The sequence below is a fragment of the Crotalus tigris genome, unplaced genomic scaffold (genome assembly GCF_016545835.1).
Source record: "Crotalus tigris isolate CLP2741 ecotype Arizona unplaced genomic scaffold, ASM1654583v1 scf7180000017857.1083437, whole genome shotgun sequence".
NCBI classification, from domain to species: domain Eukaryota; kingdom Metazoa; phylum Chordata; class Lepidosauria; order Squamata; family Viperidae; genus Crotalus; species Crotalus tigris.
In genome coordinates this window covers 109,967-134,184 of record NW_024096679.1, presented here as the reverse complement: position 1 = coordinate 134,184, position 24,218 = coordinate 109,967, and the positions used below count along the sequence as shown (strand labels likewise).

Here is a 24,218-nt window from a genome sequence, read left to right as displayed (position 1 = left end):
ATGTGTAAATTACATTTACCTATAATTAAAGTGAGAAGAATTAATTTGTTAATGCTATGGTGTAATGTGTACATACAAGAATTGTGTCAAATGTTTGCTCAGAATATGTGTATTTTTTTTATTTTAAGAGCCCACAGAACGCAGCCCATCTTTTGATGGAAACCAACAAGCTACTTAATAGTCTTCCCCAAGTGAAATGGACTGAAACAGCTCGACTGTTGGCATTTAGATTGCAGGAAGAGTGTATGACATTTATGGTGAAAAAATTTCCAGAAATAATACAGAGCAAAAGTTTTTTAGCTCTCTTACAGGTAAAATATACCTAAATTATAGTAGCGTTACCACAGACTCGTGGGCTGGTTGGGGAATTCTGGGAGTTGAAGTCCACATATCTTAAAGTAGCAAAAGGTTGAAAAACATTGCCATAGACCACAAGATGGGTTTTATCTTGTACATGATGGATAGGTGCACTTTCCCAATTAGGGCAAATATTCCAAGTAACAATGCCCTAAAAAAGAAATGTTGACACATTGTGCTGCTATAGGTGTTGGTGAAAATTGTACTTTTTCAGGTTTTTGTAACTTTCGTAAGAATATACTACGAGACAATCCCACTTTCCCATTTTTACAGCACATTGTTTATTGCCAACAAGTTGCCCCGGGAAGCCTGTAGCTTAAAACATAGCAATTATTCTCTGGAGAAATCTTCCCTAATCTGATGCCTTCCAGAACTGTTGAACAGTAATTCCCATAATGGCCATAAGGGCATCATTGGGGAAAGCTGCTTCAAAAGTTATAGTATTAGCAGTTGCAGTAACCAATATCGTGTTAAGTAGAATAGTTGTCTGATTTTTCAATATGAGATTCTACTTATTTTTTTATGTGGCAATAGATAGGAAGAAAGCAAAAAGTCTCAATTACCATATTATAAGACGCACCCTTGTATAAGACGCTCTGGCATGCGAGTTTCTCCGGGCTGATCAGCTGTTTGGCAGAGGACCAAACATATGAGCCGGCAAATCCGGCAGTTCGGCCAGCCGACGATCTTGCCCCCTCCCATTAGTGGCAAGCCCATAGGGGCTTGTCACCTGCACCAGGCAGCATGGCAACCCACATAGGCATGCCCTGGGCTGCGGAGGTTACCATTATTTTTCCATGTATAAGACATTGCACTTGTATAAGACGCACCTGATTTTTGAACAGGGTGTTTGCAGGAAAAAATAGTGTCTTATACATGGAAAAATACGGTACTTCTGCCCGACTAACCAAAGGATACAATATTTAGGCTACAATTCTATATTCACTTAGCTGAGAATAAGTCCTTTTCAGTTTGGTGTAATTAATTCTGAATATGTGTTCCTAAGAGTGTTTCATTAGTCATCTATCATCGGATTAACAAACAATGGAATAAGAACTTGTATCTTATTGTAATGTTAATGTGATTTTATATATTTATTCACATATTTATGGTTTCATTTTAATGTTGTAAGCCTCCCAGAGATGTCTTATGGCGAAATGGGAGGCAAACAAATTTAATAAATAAGAAGAAAATGAAAAGAATCAAGGACAGTTTGCCAAATTATGTAGATTAAGCTTGGCCCGTGTATTCTAGCATAATCAGTGTTTGTGTGAAGAACTAGCATACAAAGGATCCACGAACATAAAGATAAAGATAATAAAAGTTAACTATCAGGAATATGTTTGACTTATTGATTAACCCAGGCAATATGTATGATGGCTATGATTTACTAAAAGGGGATATTTTATTATTAACCAGAAAATTTAGTATGGTGGGAAATAGAAAATTTTTAGGAAATGAAATAAGATTACATTTAAACAGGTAAAATGTGTATTTTGGATATTATAGTTTTTTAGGAAGTGAGATAAGGGAAACCTTGGTTACCTAGAGCTTGAAAATCATGGATTTTAAATGTTGATTGGAATATTGGTGAGAATTTAAAAATTAAGTAAAAATTAATAACAGGACATGGATCGTTATACCCAGATTAATTAAAATATGTATAAGCTAAAGTGTATTGATAAATGTAACAATGGCGTTTTTATTGAGTTGATTCAATCAGAAATATACTAACTTGATTAAGGGAAAAAGAGAAGAAATATTTGATGATGTAACTGAGATCGGTACTAAACTTTATGTTATTGAATTATTGTTCAACCCTGCCACCCTAACCCTAGCCCTAGCCCTAGCCCTGCCACCACGTTGCTTTTCAAATATTTAAATGTAAAATTGGAAAACCAATAAAATATTATTTAAAAAAAGATACAGACATGTCCCACACATGTCCTCTTTTTAGATTCTCCCACCAAAATGTATTGTTCGATTTTTGTTTTCAGTTGATCTGGTTTTCTGATCATATCTTCCAGGCTCAGGCCATGAGCAGCAAACCTGACCTTCTTGATCAAGTGCTTGAAGCAGTCAAAAAAGAGGTTACTACTGAAAATAGCTGTTGCCTTCTTATAGCAGTGGACACTTTGCTAAGTTCTTCAAATGTGAATGAGATGGTAAGTTTTAAAAATGAACAGAAACATGATTTCAGTTTCTTTTTATTAGAACCTTTCAAGCCAAACTTTAAAAAGCAGATCTACAGCATGAATGTAGGTGATATAAAATAATCATGATACAACTCTAAAATGTTAGCAGATAAAACAACTAATTAAATAGTATCAAATTCAAATACCATTACAATTCTATAAAAACGGGGATCTTCAAACTTTTATGACTTGTGGACTTCAACTCCCAGAAAAGGGCCGAGTTTGAAGACCCCTGCTATAAAATGTTAAGGATAAAAGTTATACTGAATGGTTTGCAATGAAAGACCTGGAAGATAAACATGCGTACCAGAGGTATGGAGTCATTGTAGAGACGTCCGTCCCTCTCTCTCTCTCTCTCTCTCTCTCTCTCTCTCTCTCTCTCTCTCTCTGCCTAGTCACAATAGCTGCCTTTAAAGTGAGGCATTTCAGAAGGTCAGCATAGGTCTTAAAGTGGAAATGGAGATGGTCTATTATGCCTCCATTTTGGGAGATGATGACAGAACCAGTCAGGAGGCAAAATAATTATTTTAAGTTGAAAGGCTTTATTAGAAAACTTCACAAACTAAAGATTTGAATCCAAAATTGAAGTTGTATAATAATAAGCCTATTTCTTTGGTTTTATCTTTCACATTTCTAAACCCACCCATCTCCCTCAAAATATTTGCCTTATGTTTTTCCTAATAATATTATAACTTTTCCTAAGATATCTGCCTTCCTGTATCATCTTATAACCTACCCTATATGATTTGTCTTACTTATATTTTATATATGACTCTTTTAATGTTTTAATCCTACACTCTTTACTTGGGATTTGTTTTTCTTATTATTTCATATTTGTATGCCCTTGTATGTAATGTTAGATGGTCCTCACAAAAGCCTCTAGCAAGATAGAGGCATTTTCTTGTTCATAGTTCCCATGTAACCATCTTTTTTCCAGCTGCTTTCTCTAACTAGTCTTCTGGTCTGACCCAGAGAGTTAGTTATTACTCTTCTTTTGGACTGAAATTTGGTGTGTTGCTGGGTGATGGGAGTTGGAGTCATTGCCACAACCTTGTTGCTGCATTTTTTTAGTGATAGTGTATGGCAGTCCATTATCAAAGCTTTGCTTCACTCTTGTGCCTGAGGGAAAAACACTTCTATGATGAATGGAATGGAATGGAATGGAATGGAATGGAATGGAATAGAATAGAATAGAATAGAATAGAATAGAATAGAATAGAATAGAGCTGGAAGGGATTTTGGAGGTCTTCTAGTCCAGCCCCCTGCTCAAGCAGGAGAACCTATACCAGTGATGGCGAACCTTTTAGAGACTGAGTGCCCAAACTGCAACCCAAAACCCACTTATACATTGTCGAGTGCCGGGTGGGTGTGGTGCATTGGGTGGGCCTGGCCAATTGGGTGGGCGTGGCTGTGGTGGTAACAGCGGACTGGGTGGGACTAAAAAGTTCAATCAATCAATTCCAACTTTGCAAGATTTTTTTTCCCGCGAGAAGTTGAAATTGACTGACTGAACCTTTTTTTTTTTTTTGCACATGGCAGCAGAGGCCTAAAGCGAAAAGATTTTATAAGACCCAGCTGAAGGCCTAGGACTGGGGCGACGGCACGCATGCCCACAGAGAGGACTCTGAGTGCCGTCTCTGGCACCCATGCCATAGGTTCGCCACCGCTGACCTATATCATCTCAGACAGGTGATTGTCTAGTCTCTTCCTAAAAATCTCCAGTGATAGAGCACCCACAATCTCTGGAAGCAAGCTGTTCCACTGGTTGATTGTCCTCACTATCAGGAAGTTTCTCCTTATACTAGGTTGCTTCTCTCTTTGATCAGTTTCCAACCATTGTTTCTCGTCCTTCCCTCTGGTGCTCTGGTGAACAACTTGACCCCCTCTGCCTTGTGGCAGCCCCTCAGATACTGGAATACTGCTGTCATGTCTCCCCTATTTCTTCTTTTCTTTAGACTAGCCAAACCAAAGTTCCACAGCCGTTCTTCTTACGTTTTAGTCTCCAGGCCTTTGATCATCTTAGTTGTTCTTCTCTGATTTTTTTCCAAACTCTCAACGTCTTTTTTGTGATACGGTGACCAAAATTGGCTGCAGTATTCCAGGTGTGGTCTTACTAGGGTTTTATAAAGCACTACTAATACTTGAGTGCTTATCAGGGCTGGTGGGCTCAAGTGCCTGCACCTAGGCAACACGTAGTTCATGGACCACATCCAGTTACCAACAGTAGATATGTTCAGTATTTGCCACCGTGAAGAATTCAGTAAGGGGCCAGTGTTTGTGCTTCTTCAATTTTGCTAGAGCCTGAGCTGCAGCTTGGTCTATTAAGGAGCTAGGTTTACATTCCAGATTGTGCTGTCCAGCCACAATCTTCTCTGTAGTCCTTCAGTTCTCCTCCTTCGTTTCTCTTTCCTTAATTCTCCTTCTTCATTTTTTATTCCTCCGTGCTTTGTCTTTACAACACTACTATGATTTCTCTCTAGCCTGACCCTTTTGGAAGAGCCATCACATTGAAAAAAGTAAGGGCGGAATCCTTTAAAGAAAATTGATGAGCTCAAACCTCTTAGAAGCATTAAAAGTTAAAACTAATAGCGATGTGCTTCCGAGCCCAATTTTAATTAACCAAAGTACATATGGCTGCTATGGCTGTCCATAACGATTGGAGTTTGTAGGATAGGAGAGCTTCTTTTACTACTTAAACTCATGATCCTAAATATATTCGCGACGATAGCTGAAATCATTAATGCTTGCATTCGGATTTAAGCAGGCTTGCTTATACATCTGACTTCATGTGCTTTTGTAAAAAAAATAAAATGGGATTAATTCGCTCTAAATCAGAGGAATTGATGTTTTCATCCTGCCTCCCCCTTTTGCTGTAATCTCTTTAAGTGTATGTGTACAAAAGGCTCTGTGCTATAGAAAGGCAGCTTCAAAATGTGGAAGGCAAAAGATTTGAGCCATCAATAACTCAATGGATATGCTATAAAACTAGAGTTGAGAATCACAGTCCAGATAGTAGCAGATTAGTGGGAGTGGAGTCTTTCTTTTTATTAAATTATTATTCTAGCGATGACACTATTTTTGTTCCCGAAGAGCAATCAGCAATATAAAAAATAAGGAATTATTGTTCAGGAAATTGTTCATTCTCTAGGTTTTATATTCTGGAAACTGAATATTTGTGGTAACTATTTTTAGCAGTGGAAACAAAGATTCTTAGGGGCTTTCTATTGAAAAACACATATTTCACAAAACTTTATTGCCTTTATGAAATTACCATATTTTTGCAGTTTGAGTCTTTTTCAGTTAATAGGGATCCACTGGGTAGGTGGCATGTTTTAAAATAATAATTATATATATATATATATATATATATATATAATAGATAGATAGACAGATATAGATATAGATGTATAATTTATATAGATAGATATAGATAGATAGAGGAGAGAGAGAGGGAGAGAGAAAGAGAGAGAGAGAGAGAGAATATATTAATTATTGCTCCATACTGTTGCAGACCTCTTCTGTTGTTGACTTATTCAGCAGGAGTGAAAATTTAACCAGATGCTTTATTGAGCCCTTGAGGATTTGACCTTGTAGTGACAAAGCCAAGAGTACAAAGCTGTAAAGAGATTTGTGTGTAAAATCAGAAGAGTGGGGAGAGAGATATAGGTAGGTTTGATCTTTTTTTTTTGAGCTTCAGCATCTGTGGGAGTGGCTTGGCTTCAAGCAGAGCAAAATTATGATGCAGGACAATTGGCCTCAGCAAAGTTCGACATCTGTTCAGCAACCATAATATCTAAGCGATTGCTAAGCGATTAATATCTAAGCCAGTTGAAGGAGCAAGTACCTTCTATAGGGAGTAATGACTGGTTGCTATGACAATAAGGTTTTTTCCAGCTGCTGATTTTTTCCCCCCTTCTTACTTGAGCATAGGGGTTTCTGTGCAGGATCCAGGCTCTGCGTGATAAACTGTGGATCTTTCTGCTCCAGTCATTTTTTGCCGTTCGACATACAGAGGGCTGGAAACTGCTGAAGGCAGCTGATCAGGAACGAATACAAGCAGGTAGGCAAGCTATAGCTGGAGCTGAGCGCTTTGCATGACAGCTGTGCCTTTATTATAGAGAAGTCACAGGAGCTGGTAATTAATGTTAGCTGGAAGGACATGTTGATGAGCCTTCTGCTTCCCGATTGTTATGTAAGGATTGTGAAAAATAAACAGATCGCTTCAAGTATGGAAGCCAAGTTGATTGCACCTCCCTATTGTGAACGCTATTATGCAGCTGTATGGGAAGCCTTATGAATAGGTAGGCTGTCTTTTTCTTTGGGTTTAGAATGATTAAAAGCAATTCATTAGGATTGTCAAGCACACAGGCATTGTAGAATTTTATACATTTATTTCATGATTGTAGTAGTTGGGGAGGGGTTTAGTGTGCGTTGTATGTTTTACTTAGCAGCCGATCTCATTTGTGTCAAAAATGAAGGGTCCGTTGAATTCATGATTGATACGAAGCTATGATTCTGTGTGTCTGCTGCAGAAGATTCATCAAAGAGGCGGCAGAGTGGCCTTTAAACATTTAGGCAGCACAATTTGAAGCTAAACAAAAGAAGTCTTGCTCTGCCCTCCTTTCTCTTTCTCTCTCCTAACCCCCCCCCCACACACACACTCCCTATTCCCGTCCTTTGTTTTCAAATGTATAGAATAAAATCTTGCAGATGAAATAACTGAAAATGGCTTCAGGGCATTCCTGAATATTTCTGCTCTTGTCACGTAATTTCTTTAGTATGGTGAAGTAGACACATGCTCAGAATTAGTGAAGTAAATACATGCTCAGAATTATGCCAATATAATATAAATGAAGCACTTTTTGTGATTTTTGTATCACAGTATTCCGTATCGTAAAGTGTTATTTATGAGCTTTGTGCATTAAGCTTTTTTTCTTCTTCTGGAAATCAAAATCAGATCAGTCATGTCCGAAAATGAAATTTTATTGGGTTGTTAGATGATGTCATTCTAAATAATGCTTTCTAATGTAAAAATATAAGCCCGTGCCTAAATTTAGACTACAATTCCTATCTTCCCCTGATATGAATAATCGGAGTGTACTGTGATAAATTTGGGAAACCCAAACTGCAGCTGTGATCACTATCCAGTTGATTTGTTGCTTTAAAGAGTCCATAGCATTAATTACTGCAGGTTGATTACAGTATCCAGAGAAATAAAAAATATTCCATTTTGTGTAATTGCATTTCTATTTTGTACGATCAGAGCAGGAGCTCTTTTTCTATGTGAGCTATTTGAATAGCTACATAAACTTTTAAAGAAGCGTGCAATTTTAAAATATACCATTTAAGGATTACTTCATATTCCATTTTAGTGCCAATATATTAAAAAAAAAAAGATTAGACTGGGAAGCTTAAATGCTGCCTCCAACACTACTTGGTGCATGATATTGATTCCCACTGGAACATGTTTTTTAATTTATATTTTATGCAGCATATGCAACATACACTCTTATTCCCTTAAGAAAATGAAAAAGCCACCCAGGTGCCATTTTCAGCCTCATGCCTTCCCTTACGAAACCAGAGGTACACTGCAGGGTGAGAATTCAACTGACTCTTACAGGTTTTATACAGTATTCATAAAATATATAAATAATAGCTGCAGGCAGTGATAGATAGATTGGTAGAACTGCATGCTTTGTAGAATTCTTGGGGATGGATAAAGATTGGATTTTGGCAAAGGATGTTACATGTAAAGTATATTCCTCGGTCTGCATTTTTCTAGTATAGGTTACGTAAGCTGTAGCATTGCAGAAATATAATTTGGGTGAATGTCTGTGGAGATTCTCAGTCATCCAGGTCATAGTTGTCTTAAAGGTGCTTTTTTTTTTTTTTTTCCAAAAGTCAACTGGACTATTTTTCCTTTGAGGAGGAAGAAGAAAACATTTTGCTTCTCATCCAAAAAGCTTCACCAGTTCTGATCAATTCTGATTTTGGGTGCGTTCTCAGAGAGTTTTCAATCAATTTCCATTTGAAAATTTCATATATTATTACTAACTGACATGTTCCAGTGGGAATCTTCATTTTCAGTTATGCTTAAAAACATAGATAATTTTATTACACATTTCCATATCAATAGGAGAGGAAAGAATTCTAATTTTAATAACATGAGATAAGTTGGCAACATGCAATAAAGTTTGTATGTGGAAAGAGGAGGGATATACATTATTTAAAGATGTAAAAATAAAACAATTATTTATTATTACGGTTGGTTGGACAATAATCCAGACGTTTAAACTAGCATTTTTATCCACCTGTTCAATCCTTCACAAGGATTTGGGATAGGCAGAATTTATTTGAGGATGTTAAAGGTATTGTCGCAGGATATAAGTTGTTCCAAGTAAAGCTGCCTTTTGCAATTGACTGGTGGTGATTTTGTCAATGTCGAACAAAGACAGTGTTCAAGTGGTATTCCAGGTGTTTTGGAATTGCACCCAAGGTACCTATTACTATTGATGCTATCCTTGTTTTTTTTTCTACTTTTATTTTATGATTTTTTTTCTATGTTGTGATTTTCCCCAGTTCTTTCTCTTCTATTCTGCTGTCCCCAGATACTGCAATGTCCACTAACTAGGATTTTTTTCTTTCTTATACATTATTTCAAAATAATTATAAAATAATATAATTATCCATTATTGTTTGTTGCACTGGATTTGGCATTTTTATCCACCTCTTAAGTTCTTTCCAAGAACCTGAATAGGCAGATGTTATCATTTGATGATGTTTTTTACTCTTATTGTTGTGTTCTTCAGGTTTGGTATGACTTGTTTCGTATTAATTTGCACTTTAAAAAGTGTATATGTTCTTCAGGGGCTGCCTAGTGATTCTGCTGAAGAATAATATTCTTAAAGCTGTGTTTTTCTTCATCACTTTTCTCTAAATATATCTTTAAAAAAAGGTGTTCTTTTCTTATACAGCTGCTGTTGACAAAGGAGATGACAGAAGACCTACCAAAAAGCCCACATTCAGTAGTTCTCAGGTAAAAAAAAACACAACAACACTCACATTTTACAAGATATTCATATTTCTGTATATAAGCATTTGTATGTGTTTTTCAAATGTAATATGTGATTTATTTGGGGAATTGAGCATGGCTTTGAGACCCATACAATTATTGTGTAACTTTAACAAGCAAATATCCATCGATTGACTTCCTTGCGGAAAGAAAAGGTTTCTTCGCAACACTTTTGAGATTCAACCTCATAATATATCAGACAGCAGTAATTTATTGCATCTCTTTTCCTGCATCTCCAGGCTACTGCTGTGTAAAAACCTGCTTTCTCAGTTGCAGAGCAAATGGTATGCTAGCTAGCATATGGAGCTTACTCCCTTCATTCGTGCCATTACTTACCTGTGATGTCATCCATCTTTTGAGAGATATTCTTGAAAGAGAATCTAGCTCAATACGTGCTTGAGGAGAGAGGGGAAAAATATACTCAGCTATGTATCTGGTTGCATTTGATAATCATTTAACTCAGAACAGTAATATTTGGGAAATTAGAGTGATCTGATGCTGGTGCTTTATTTTGAGGTGGGGGGATTCCACCTGTTCCTTTCAAAAACATTCATCTTGATAGTGCACTAGTATACCTTCAGTGGTCTTTTGCATTTTAGACATGGAATTATTTTATAGTTTCTTTTAGCTGGGATGGAGAATTTGGGTCTTCCAGATGTGGTTGAAGAGCGTCTCTCATAATCTTTAATCATTAGGCACGCTAACTGGCAACTGCTGGAATCTGTAATTCAACAGCATCCAGAGGACCCCATGTTCTTCCTTTTGAACATAGGAGACAGACTCCAGATTTAAATACAGAATCCTTGATATGGATTTACTTTCTGTTTATGAACCAGTTCTCTACTGAGAACTCTAATGGAAAGAGTGACTTGGTTGCATTGGGCTGAATGAATTTTTATATGTATATATTATTATATATTGTAAATATGTAGTATTATACAGTATGTTGTAAATTTTTGCAAAAAAAATACATTGCATATTAAAGCAAAACAGAATTTTTCAAAAATTAAGAATATCCTAGGATTAACATTCGTGCTGAAATGTATAAATGATTTTTTTTACGGTAAGTAAAGTGATCCTACCACACTTTTGATCATTTATTATATTTTTCTCCTCCATTCTCCTTCAGTTAAACCGATGCTTTGCTGGTACTTGCGGTCTAAAACAGACTGCTTTGGAAGCAAGTAAAAAGGAGAACTCTTGCAGTGATTCCTCTGCTAATCAGGATAAAATGAAATCTGATGCGTTAGGAGCATCTGGACACACCTCAGCTACCAATCGGAACAGCAATAATAAAGCTTTGAAGCATGATGATTTAAAGGGGAAAGACAGTAAAAAAGCAGTTTGTAAGCTGATGAAGGAATCCAAAATAGGAGAGAAAATGCCTTCACCAAAGGCTAGAGCTGTTATAAAGCCCAAAGCTGAAAATAATGGGAATGCTAAGAATGAAACATTGTTGGTCAAACAAGAGCCTGACCGGCCATTACCTTCGAGCGGGCAGAAAAATGCAGGAAGCAGCAAAATGTCAAAAAACCAAGAAGGTAAAACAACAGGGGCCCGCCCCAAAGTATTCCCAGGAATCCCAAATGTACAAATTAAAGCAAAGCCTGTGAAGAAGGCGGTTGGAAAGGAATCTCCTTCTCTCGTGAGCACAGATACTCTAAGCAAATCAACCAATTCAAGTCCAGATCTGCGGATGTCCATGGAGAAAGATGATCCCAGAGAGGAAAAAACAGATGAGAGCAAAAAGCAGTCAGGTAATAATCAGGGACTCCCTTTTGATTTGCTGCAGAGTTCAGACACTGAAATTATCTTAAAATGTTTTCCTTTTTTTTTAGGACAGTACCAAGAGGTTTTCATTATGCCCATTCTTTTTTTTTTTATGTTTAATTCACAATTTTAAAATAAAATGGCCATAGTAAATATAGATGGGCACTTAGGGAAATCTCTCTCAAACATATTGGAAGCTGCGTGAATATACTTTCGATTAGAATATTTTTCCCTTTTTTCTTTGCATCTCAGTCAGATGAACAATGTGATTATTAGAGATGATTGAATAGGAACAATTTCAATGCTTGAAGGTTTTTCGGATAATCAGTGTTTGTAATATGAATAGGAAAAGGGTTAGAGCTTGTTTCTGCAAGATTTATATGGTCCTCTATGAATGCGATCCGGAAGCAATGGGCCTCCCCAGCTTCCCTTCCTCTCCCTGGTAACACCGACAAAAGGTTGTACAATGTAGCCAAAGAGCTGGAGGAGGCGTTGGAGGTACCGACGGTGGACGAGCCCTTAGGACCCCTAGTGTCATCCACCGCCATATCCGGGGATTTTTCGGAGACCCTCAAGGCCGAGGACCAAAAATGCGAGTCCACCTACCGCAGAACACACCAAACAACCGCATGGGCAATCAGGGCCGCAACATCCGCGTCCTTCTTTAGCAGAGCCACACTCAGTTGGCTCAGGCAGTTACAATAGAGTTCCATATCTTGACGTGGATGCCCATATCTTTATTAAATAAATAAGAGTGTACACATACAAACTCTCTTGCACACATATACTTTTAGCAAATGCTCACTGCTTTTTGTATTCTATTTTTTTATTATTTTATTGTACAGCTTTGAAAACAAAATCTGGTACGAAGATGACTAACGGAGCCCTTTCCAAAAAACATATTAATGACCTTGAGGCTAATAGTCCAACAAGCAGGTGCGTTAAAAAGGACATTATTGGATTTTTCATGTGCTAGGATTTTAAATCCCTCCTGAAAATAACTCTCATCAAGTTGGCCTAGTAGAAACGTGTATTTGATTCCAAACTTTGTGTTTCAGTCATGTTTTAACTAAAATAAAATAGTAACTCTGTTTACATACAGTATAGCCAGAACACAAAATCAACAGCTATATGGATCCTCTCTTTAAATGCAGATTTATGCACTGCTTTCTTATTTATCATTTAAAAAACTAAAGGTTGCTGAGCTCTCTCAAAATTTAGTCAGCCATTTGGTCTTAAAAATGTTCCCAGTTACACAGGGAATTCATGGCTATCATTCTTGGACATCTCATTCCACATACCATTAACAACCCAACTGCATTGTTGTGTCCTTGACTTTATCATATTGGCTTGGAATAATTTCTGGTGGGTGGGTATCATTTACTTTAGCTTGAATAAAAGTAAATGCTTCTTCGGTGTCTGGAAACTTACATTACTAGGGCTTTTTCTTTAATTTTCTAAATTACTTATTTATTAAACTTACATGCTGTCTATATCACTTATACGTGACTCTAGGCGGCTTAAAATCAATATAACACCAATACAAAACATTACAATAATAAATAGTAACATTAAATTTGGTTTAAACGTGGCAAAGATGGGGGAGGAAGGGAGCACAATACGCGGGGAAGAGGTGGGATCTTATCCTAGTCCATGTTTTAAGATTATAATTACAATAGTCAAACTAATACAAACTAAAAAAAAAAAAGTAGAAAGGAAAAAAGGGGAAAGGAAAAGAAAAAAATGCAGACAATAAAAAGAAAAAAGTGTGAATATAGTAAAGAAAAAGAAAAATATATAATGAAGTGACTTTCAACCTTCATTTTAGTAACTTTTCAGCTTCTCTTAATTTAAAACCAATGACCTCTTCATTCTATATCCTATATCTTATCTATAAACAAATCCATAAAGCATCATCATTTCAGTTCAGTCAACAAAAGTCCATTAAGGTTTGCCCGAAATAACAGCTTACCTATTTTAACCGTGATCAAATAAACCAACAATATATGTCTTTCTTTTACTTCTAAAAATCTTAACTTTTAGTCCATTCAAGTAATGTGATAGAACTTGATTTTTTTTTCATTTTCATTTTTATCCCTTCTTACAAGATTCATCCATTTAATAAGCTCTTTTGTAAATTTCGTATAAAAGAGTTATCCAGAGGACATTTGGTTTATTATTTGTAATTTCCTTTTGATTTTTAAAGCATCTACCAATTTGTCTACCATCCAATGAAAATATTTTTTCCATGTAATTCCTATAGTCTGTAATTGTCTCTAAAATTTGACTCTTTCGGTGTCAATTTCATCTCTGTTTTTTTCAGATAAAATGTGTTTCTCTTCTGCAATTTCTTCCGCAGAGTCTTTTGGACACAGTCTATTCACAGAAGCAAGCATCATTGTAGACATTATTGATATTAATGCCTGATTCCATTTTTTAAAATGTTCCTTCAGTATTTCCTGTGTTATAATATTTTATATCATTTTGTTGACATTTATCAGGTTTAGATATTCTTTAATAAAATATTTAGTTTCCTTTACTGCCCAACTTTTTAAATTGTTCGTTTGTTTTATGTTAGAAAAAAAATCAAACCAAATTATCTTTATAATTAAATCGAAAATCATATTTCAAATGTATCTGGATTCTTTTTATAACTTTTTAAGATCAAGGTCTTAATAAACTTTCTGCTGTTTATTTTTTAAAAAATAACCTTGTAGTTCAAAATTCTTTTCACTAAGGATGGAAGGCATACTCACCCGGTGTTTTCAGACTTGCCAATGCAAAGGTTTCTTAATAGCTGAAAAGTAGTTAATAAACAATTTCCAAATATGATTTTGAAAAGGATGTGAACCTAGTGTCCTTTTAAAGGAGCCAAATAAGATTTGAGCAATATGACTATTCCATCTTCTCCCAGTGTTCAAAATCTGTCGGAAACCAGTGTCCTGCAGTCTTCTTGCATGGAGTAACTGTTTCAAGTAGTGATCCATGCCCGTTTTTATCCGTAGAGGTTTGAAAAGCCAGTGTACTCACCATCACTTCAGTTTTCACTGTAGATGTCAATTCTGCTTTTTGCAGAACCATCTATTATGCCCACAATTTTCTCCTCCAAAAGTCACATTACTGAGGCTTCTGGACAAAATACTTACCCTAATTAGAGTAAAGTTTCTTGTATAATGATAAAATAGATCCTTTGAGCTTTAATAATATTCAGATATGGAAAAACAAGCAATATAGTCATTGACAGTTTGGAATGTCTACAAACTTTGTGTTGGGGGTTTGGGGATTCCGGTTTTGTTTGTAAAGAAGTTAGCTACTTTTTAAAAAGCACGTAAGCTGTTTAATGTCTTTATGCATCCTATTGTAACTGTGGAAAGAGTCTCTGTGGTCCTCCAGATATTGCTGAACTTCAATTCTGCGTAGCACAGCCGCTGATGAGGAAAGTTAGGGACTCTAGTTGGACAATAATTGGTGGGCCCCAATTTCCCAGCTTTATTTGAGATCTTTAAACTTGCAAATAAAACAAAGTGTCTGTTAATTTCAGTGTTACAAAGAAATGTACTGGGAAAGGCAACAATGAACACATACCACAAGCAGTTGTGAAGAAAAGGGGAAATGAAGCTGGCAGTTCTGTGCCTCAGCAGAAGACAAAAAATATAGCTAATGCTACAAAAAACCAAGGTAAACTTAAATTGACTAACTATCATTTGACTATGTTTTCTGTTTTGGAATTTTTGTACACAAGAGTCTAACAACTGAATGGACCGTGTTATGTATAGTTTGTGTGCCTAAACAAACCATTGAGAACTAAGGGGATCCATTCCAAAGTAGCAGCCATTGTATTGGAACCTATTAAAAAAAATTGGGGAGATTGTGGCTATATGGTGCATTGGATATTCTTTAAAAATTAACAATGCAGTTCCTGTGACAACTGCATTCTATCCAGCAAAGCATAATAATTATGGATACAGTCATAGAAGTATTTTCTCAGGTCTGTAACAATGTATATTTCACCACAAAGGAGGTTAGGTGCACAACCAATAAATAACAGCAAATTTTAACATAAAACCTCTTCATGTAAAAGTAATTATGTATGTGTACATATTTTTTAAAAATGTATTTTAATGTGACAGCTGTACTGTTTGAATTACTAATTTAATATCAAACGTCTGTTCAGTGGTTTGGCTTCTTGAAAGATTATTTGAGAATCAAATCAAGAATGCTGGGCCAAAGCAAATTCCATTTTTTCCTCTCTCCTGGATCCCCAAGGAGTTTGCTCCCAATATCCTGCTACCTTAAATGCATTCTACCCTCCCTTTTTCCCTGAAACGCCATTGCCGGACATCTCGTGGTGCAAGATGATTTAGCCCTATTGCTCCCATTGCTACAGACATCATCTGGCATATTTTACCTTCTAATATCCCTCTTTCTGTTTTCTATTCTTACAAACACATTGATATAATGTGGCTTTCCAACTGGAATCTTTATATTAGGATTCATAAAGCATAGTGCAGGGGTAGGCAACCTCGGATCTTTTATGACTCATGGACTTCAACTCCCAGAATTCCTGAGTCAGCTATGCTGTATATTGCTGTATATTGCTCAAAAAAGGTAATTATAAATCATGCCTATATTTTGGTCCAGTGCCTGCTAATTCTTTTGAATACGAAATATTGATTTGCTTTGTCTGTTTGAACATCCTGTTTTCCTGGTCTTTGTCTCATTTCCCCCTTTTTGGAGGAAGAATATAAAGTATTGCTGTTTTCACCCACTGATAATTTATTGGTTCTTTTGATATATATGAGTTTTCTTAATAATAAAAAAAACCTTACTAAATGGAATGTAACGTAAGTCTAATATGTTGCCTTTTTAGGTCTACAAGGGGATTTGTCAAATCCACTTAAGGCTGCTCTTTCTCCAAAACAGAATGAAGAGAATGGTATGACACAAGATATGACACTAACTTCACTGAAGAAAAAAGCTAAATCTTCACAAGCAACCTCAGTTAAAGCTACTGTAAAGATAGTAACAACCAAAAGCCAAGTTCATTCAAAGAAGACTGAAATGACAAACAGTAAGGAACAGAAACAGAAAACAGCTAGTGTTCTAAAACTTCCATCGGGCCAGAAGCCTCCCAGAAGCGAACCATCACTTCCAAAGATCATACATGGGGAAGAGCAAAAGAATTCCGATCTTAAATTTGAAAACCCTACTTTGGAAGATCAACCATGTGGCAGTCACCAATTCAATCCAGAGGACAAAAACGATAGTGGGACATCTTTACCTGAATCACAAAGGCAGGATATATCTATTTTGGGGGGAAATATTCCCCTTGATGAAGTGGGTTGCAAGGGAGATTTGGAAGCTTCTTTGGTTTCAGAGCTGAGCATGTCAATGAAGCATGATGAGGCAGCCAAACAAATTGATAAAAATGAGGATGATAACTCTCCCGTAAATAAAAAGATGGAGCAATGTACCCTTGAATTGCATCCTATTAAATGTCATGAGGGTTTTGCACATGGGAACATTAACCAAAATGCCACCCATCTGACTTTAAATGAAATGGAAAAATGCAAAACACTTCCAGAGTCTGCTGCTTGCCAGAATTTCTTAGAAACTTTAACAAAAAATGGGAACCATTTGGTACAAGAAACATCACTTGCCTATTTTGATAACTTGGGACCTGAAAAGGATATTAACCAGGTGAATGGCCCATCACACAGGCTATCAAAAATTGTCACTGATGGTTCCAACTGTGAACATGAAGAGAAAAAATCTTCTACTTCCCAAACCTTTGTGATAGATTCTGAAAGTGCTGATGAACTTTCTGATAAGTCTGCCTTGACTGACTCACAGTTGGCTACCGTGGAATCAGAGCCTGCGTCAAAATCTTATGTAGAGCAAGTTGCAGAAAAATGCTCGTCTAAAGATACTGACACTACAGAAACTCCAGAAAGTCATGAAAATTCAGAGGCTCCATTTACCGATCAATGGAATATAAGTTCCAGCGCACTTGATCCAAAAGAAAGTCCTGAATCAGATACTGGTAGTGCAACCACATCATCAGATGATATAAAGCCAAGATCAGAAGACTACGATGCAGGGGGTTCTCAGGATGACGAGGGATCCAATGAAAGGGGAATTTCAAAATGCAGTACCATGTTATGCCATGATTTCCTGGGCAGAAGCAGTAGTGACACAAGTACGCCTGAAGAACTAAAAATGTATGATACAAGTCTAAGGATAGAAGTAAAAATGAAAAAAGAAAACTCTGAAATCTTCCGGGTAATATCGACGAGCGATGAGGAAATCCCTAGAAAAAAGCCTGAAACCACATGGTTGCGTCAGAGTGGAGAAAGACAAAGCGGATCCGGTGGTGGTAATGCTAATTTTGCCACCACACAATTTCCTCAAGAAGCTGATCAGATCTCTTCTTCAGCGGACGAGACAGAAGAGGAAAAGTCTGAAAATGAAAATACTGTGGACAAAATGCCTCCCTCAGAAGTTCCTGTTCAGCAGTTCCACGGGATAGTGAATCTAGCATTTGATGATGCAACAGAAAATGATATTGAAAGTCAAGAATTCTCTGCCACTAAACATTTTAAGCGCTCCGTATTGCTGTCAGTGGATGAATGTGAAGAATTGGGATCTGATGATGGTGTAGAGATTCATACTCCTCTGCAATGCACTCTGGATGCTGCAACACCCTCTGAGGTATTTGATAGCGTCTCCCATGAGCATCAGAGCAAAACATTTTATTCAAGATATTCGTTGGAGATTGAGGATGGGTTCCTGGATTGTAAGGGAGATGACAAAGAAAAGTTGCACAAAAATGAAAAGCCCTCTCTAGAACCTCAGGACAGTGACCAAACCATAAAAGGTACTCTAGTTACTTCAGTTACCGAGCAAATATGCATGGAGAAAGCTGAGAAAATAGGGCACAGCCAACCTTCCACCGAAGTTAAGGGTGAAGGAAACAATGGCTTTCAGTGCAATAAAGTTTTAGACAATGACACAAAAACTCAAGGAAGACCATGCCACTTGGATCTTCATCAACGTGATAATACTGACTTACAGAAGAACAGTTCTACAAAACCTGTAGATCCTTATAAGACTCACTTCCTGGCTCAGGAAGGTAACATGAAAGAGTCAGCATCCCCTGAATACATTGACACTGCTTTACTTGCAGGTAATGTACAGAAATAAAAAATTGTTAAATTCCTTGAAATATTAAGTATTAATGGAATATTAGAGTTATAGCTGGGACTGAGTTTAAATTCTAGTAAATCCCTTAGGAATTTTATGCAGACTCCTATGATTCATATTCTGAATAGTCAAGAATATGTTGTAACTTGCAGTTCCTGTGGGTAGTTGGTAATGTTATCTTAGATAAAATAAAGAGCAGGCTGCGGATCTATTCTTGAGCCTATTTTTTTTTTTCAGAAGGATATTAGCAGCTCATATATCAATTTGTTTGAAAAACTATATGATTCATAAATATACATACATACATACATATATATATATATAATCTATTAAAGTGGGATGTGCAATAAATTTGTTAATTTAAAGTGTTCTGCATTGTTAAGCTGAATAGATATATTGATTACTACAGTTTCTGTTTTGCACAAAGTTGGGGATTAGTCTTGTACTGTTGTAATCAGTGGGGCTTTAACATTGACTTCACAGGAAGCTAGTCTGCACCCTGAAATACTTTCAGGATATTCTTAAATTATGCTAGCTAGGGGATCATTTTTTTTAAAAAAAGAGAAAGATTATGCTTTAGAAACCAACAAATATATCTAAATGTATGCTTGCTTCATATAGTTAGGTAACTTCTTGTCTAGTTTTATGTTTCTTAAAACAGTAATTCAGCTCAATATCCCAATACAAACAGTGCACCTGAATGTTTTTTTTTTAATTTCTGTGTATCAAAACATTTAAAACAATTTGTGTTTCTGAATGATATAATTGATCAAGTTGTAATTCTCCTTTTTGTTTGCTTGCTTGTTCTTGCTTGCAGCTATCCTTTGCATGTACAGTATACTACTTTAAGTATAAGCTAATGGGAGCAGGGGAAATATTTTTTTTTTGTCACCTTTGAAGATGACTTGGCTGAAGTCATTGTTCTCAGTGAACATATCTCCCTTCTCTTTCCTTTCCTCTTTTCTTTTGTTCCTCCCCTTTCCTCTTTATACTCGGTTTTTCCTATTTTAAGTTGCGGCTTTAGTGGTTTAGAAATCCATGTGCATTAAATGTTGGTTTACACAACTTACCTCTTTCTGTATTAGAACTTTTTTCTAATTCTGAAGGTACAGTATATTGTTAATTGCCAGTGGTAACTTTATGTATAAGCCATATTTTGTTTCATTTATTTTTTAAAATACACAATTTAAAAACTACCATTTTTGTGAACTTTGTATGCAGTTGCATTTTCTTCTTACTTCTTATTTGGTTGTAATTGTCCTACTGCACTGAATTAAAGTAACCTGTACACACACGCTACAAAGAAAGTCAAAAACCTGTACAATTTTTACAATGTGTAGTATTGTGAATTATTTCAGGAGACATAGATGATTGTGACAGATTGACACAAACCTGCATGTATGAGCATCGGCCTCCAAAAGCCCTGTCTCCAATATATGAGATGGATGTTGGAGAAGCTTTTGAGCAGAGCATGGAGTCTGAAGTGAATTTTCTAGATATGGATTTTGAAGATCAACAGTTTGCCGAACAGGACTGGACTCTTCTCAGGCAATTGTTATCTGACCAGGAATCAAACTTGGACATCAAAAATTCTGTTCCCGAAGACCTTAACTTAGCACAGTATCTCATCAACCAAACACTATTTCTGGCACGAGACACTTCACAACCTCAGGGTAAAGCACAGTTTGACACTTTCAGTAAGTGGACTGAACTAATATCTCCACTGGATGATTCTTCAGCAAGTATCACAGTGGCAAGTTTTTCTTCAGAAGATTGTTCTTCCCCACACGGGGAGTGGACAATTCTTGAACTGGAAACCCATCACTAAGGTATCTGTTTGATACAGGACTCCTTCTCTCTTTTTCTCTCTCTCCCTCCCTCTGCAAGTAAATATTTTGCAATATTTCCGATAACTATTATATCGGTCAAGCATGAACGATCCAATTCTAATTAAAAATTATTTTCAGGTAAAACCATTTAAGTGGATATTTCATTTGCAGCCATTTTTGGTTTGTTTTTCTTGACTTCTTAGGAAGAATTCTGTATGGAAAAAAATCTTGGCTTAGTGTAACCTTACTTATCACTAAGTCATACCTTCCTAGATGTTCAATGAATTAAAATAGGAATGCAAAAAAAAAAAAAAAGTCGTGCTACCCATTTTTTCTTGTATCATTCTGCATTTAGTAGCTTCAAATAAGAGATTCATAGTGATTATGTGGAGATGTGTGCCAACAGTATTTTAAATACTAGATATGTATTTATGTTTGAATTTGCAGGAAACTTTTGATGCAACTGTTTCTGAATTTCTTTATAAATAGCATGTAGGTTTGTTTTCTCTGACTTGTTTTTGTATCTTTTTTGTTCTGAAAACTTTCAATAAATTTTTAAATTGCTTAAAAATAAGGCTACACGTAACTATTATTGGAATGAATGATAATACTTATTTTTAGAGAAGAAAAATGTAGCATTGGTAAATAAGCATACTAGCAATTAACAATTCCTCTTTTTGGAAAAAATGAAGGTGACTAGCAATTTTCAAACAGGATGTATGTATGTCACTCTTGGACTAGAATGATAACTCTGCTACAGGAAATTAATCCAAGCAAGCGCAGGAACAAAGCAACATGGCTACCTGATTTTTAGAAAGATTTTTTTTCATTAAACCTCTGTGATGAAATTTTCTTTTATTTGAAAATCAAATTCTTTTGCAGTTAATTTGTAAGATGATTTTATGTTGCTTTGCCTTCAGCATGTATGTTAATTCTTGAGTGAGGGAAATATTTTACTTAAACTAAAATAATTTGAGTCCAAGAATTGAATCCAATTTCTTATTGCAAGGAAAAGCAGGGGGAAAAAAAACTTTGTAGGGACTTCTTTTGGAATATCACTGAGGATGAAACTTGAAATCCAACTTTTTTGTGGCAAGATGTATGCTTGGTGCCGCATAGCTTGGGATTACGTGCATCCTAGTCTTGGTAGGGAAAACTGTTTATTTATTTTACAATATGTTGAATGCTCCATGGGTCCACTGGTTTCTTCCATTCCTATGGAATTGCTAGGCTTCCCTGTATTGCTATAATGAAGGAATTATAAACTACAGTATCCCAACTTCATATTTTTGAAGGAAATTGTGGAAAAAACTGCAAGTGATCTTCATTGTGGTCCTTTGATATAGTAGTTGTATCACAAGTGACTATTAATACCCAAAATGATATTTATAAACCATCCTTCCATTTCATATCTTGAATGCATAAATTTTTAAGTTCAACTGAACTTCAAAAAACACAGAGCTAAATTTGGAACACTACAAACTAATTGAATGTTACTGCAGGAGGAAATATGAGCTAGGCAGATAATGAAATAATCTTACAGGTTTTATGTACTCCATTCTCTTGAAATATTCTTAACTTGTTCCCACAGAACCATATAAGGCATTAGAATCCTTGCCCCTAATTGTCAGGTTCTTTAGAGGCATTGTGTTATTCCTTCATTCTACAGATTAGCATAGTTTAAATTTGGTAGGTTCTTTTTTTTCATCAGTGCCAACTAATATCTTTAGCCTTTAGAGTTGAAAATTCTATTATCACTGCTTTCTGTGATCAAAAGTGAAATTGTGTAGGTGTAAGTTGCAGTGTTCACAAATTGGTATGATGATACCATGCCACATTCATACTGCTATTCTTAGAGGATGGATCATAGATTTATGCTGAAGGGAACAAAGCAATGTTTCTCAATCTGTTGCTTGCTCAATTATATTGAAGCAAATTTTTGAAGTGAGCTCAGATGATAATACTTTTAACTAGAGGATTATACTTGTGACACACATGCAACCCATAAATATCTCATTGGTCTCCACTTCATGTATTGTACAAGATACATAATTAAATTCTGTAAGTCAACACTCCACTCATTCTCACTTACAGAATTCCACCTAGATATGAGAATTAAACTATCACTCAGCTATAAAGCTGGCTAGAAACTCATATAGCCTCATCTAACTCACTGAATTCCCAAATCTAGATCTTGACTATTCCCACTTCAAATAATAGATGGAGGCTAAGACGACTGAATATGTCTTTTCCCACATTTTCATCCAGTACAAGTAATTGTAGCATAGGGATAAATGCTTTGAGCATTAAAACAAGATTATTTTTCTAAACTCTTCAGTTTTGCTTTCCCCAATCTGGTGCTATCTAAATAATTTAGATTAGATTTCCAAAAATTTCATGTCAGAGAAATCTGATTTAGGTGTTCCTGGACAACTCAACACTTTTGCACAACTGATATGGTTTGACTAAATCCAAAAAATCTTATTCTTCTTGTATTAGTGGAAACTAATTAAAGATAAAGTACTACAGCATACTGATAATCTTATATTGATAATGAGATAAAATATGAGAAACATTTTGAATACACAGTACTTTTTAAACATTGTATTGTTATTTGAAAAGTCTGCCCTGAAATTATTGGAGAAGATGTAAGATATATTAGTCAATATTAATAAACAAGCAGTAATAATTGTTTATTGATGCAGATATAAACACAAAGGGAAAAAAGATTTAGAAACTTAAATGTGTCAGACATGCCAGATGAATAAATATTGTTTAAATTTTCAGAATTAATTTACAATCAATAAAACAAAATTATAATTTCTATGCCATGGAAGAGTTGATTTTTATTTCCAGAAGGCGTTCAGCTTGCTTATTACTTTTCTGTTTTGAATGAAAATCATTCATATTCTATACTGTAATATTTTTAATTTTTTCCACAACTATTATATCAATAGTAGTTGTATAATACAGTTAAACATTGTAGCAAATAGCAATACATAACATTTGTATTACAATTGGTTCTAAGTTTAATTTTTTTTAAAAAAAACTTTACTGATTACAAAAAAAAATAAAAATAGAAAAGAAATGGAGGAGCCAAGCTAAATCTTTGAAAGTAGAGAAGAAAATAATAGTCTTGAGCTTGAGCCCTAAAAAAATTATTCCAGTTTCTACATATTTGGTATAGGTCCACAGATGCTGCAAAATAGAAAGTGTTTAGCAACTCTTTCATTTTTGAAATAAAAATCAGAAGAGCAAAGCTTTATACAGATCTATCAAGTGGATCACCTAATGACAAAATCGGGTAGGTTTTTATAAAAAAACAAGGAAATTTTACTTTTTCTAAAAATATTTCTAAAAAATCTCTACAAACTCACAAATGAAGAAAGGTACACTAAGATAATACAAATGTGACTCCTCGATCACTTCTTATATGGGAAATGTTTACCAAATTTACTTCATATAGTAGATATACAATATTTGTAGGTGAAAATATAGCTTTCACCCAGTTTCCAATATCATGTCTTAAAAAAAGACAGAGTTTTCTGTATCTTTTTACTGCTGCATACTGATGATCCAGAGGTTTGTAGCTAAATTTTCATACCCCTACAATAGTGTTTTAATGCTATCAAGAAAGTACTTCTTTGCACCCAAGGCCATTGCTCCCATTGCACAGGTTCACATTTAGCAATCTTCATTAAATATTGCAAACATCTCCGATCCTCCATTTTTTTCCTGAAGTACTGAGGGGTCATTATTATTGTCCTTGTGTTGGCCCAGCCCAAAACTGGG

General features: G+C 35.6%; 1 protein-coding gene across 3 annotated transcripts in view; it reads left to right on the top strand.

Annotated features, from left to right (window-relative positions):
- BTBD8 (BTB domain containing 8) overlaps nucleotides 1-20,997 on the top strand; it is a 51,882-nt gene extending 30,885 nt beyond the window's left edge. For 2 of the 3 annotated variants that reach the window (XM_039343512.1, XM_039343514.1), the window contains 9 exons: nucleotides 129-311; nucleotides 2,385-2,522; nucleotides 6,483-6,612; nucleotides 9,527-9,588; nucleotides 10,754-11,381; nucleotides 12,240-12,330; nucleotides 14,936-15,072; nucleotides 16,265-18,580; nucleotides 19,956-20,997. In XM_039343512.1, coding sequence (XP_039199446.1) covers nucleotides 129-311; nucleotides 2,385-2,522; nucleotides 6,483-6,612; nucleotides 9,527-9,588; nucleotides 10,754-11,381; nucleotides 12,240-12,330; nucleotides 14,936-15,072; nucleotides 16,265-18,580; nucleotides 19,956-20,425 — 4,155 coding nt within the window. In that variant the 3' untranslated portion in view covers nucleotides 20,426-20,997. Of the gene's footprint in view, nucleotides 1-128; nucleotides 312-2,384; nucleotides 2,523-6,482; nucleotides 6,613-9,526; nucleotides 9,589-10,753; nucleotides 11,382-12,239; nucleotides 12,331-14,935; nucleotides 15,073-16,264; nucleotides 18,581-19,414 lie in introns of all 3 variants that reach the window. The other variant, XM_039343513.1, reaches the window with a different exon arrangement.
- The last annotated feature ends 3,221 nt before the right edge of the window (nucleotides 20,998-24,218 follow it).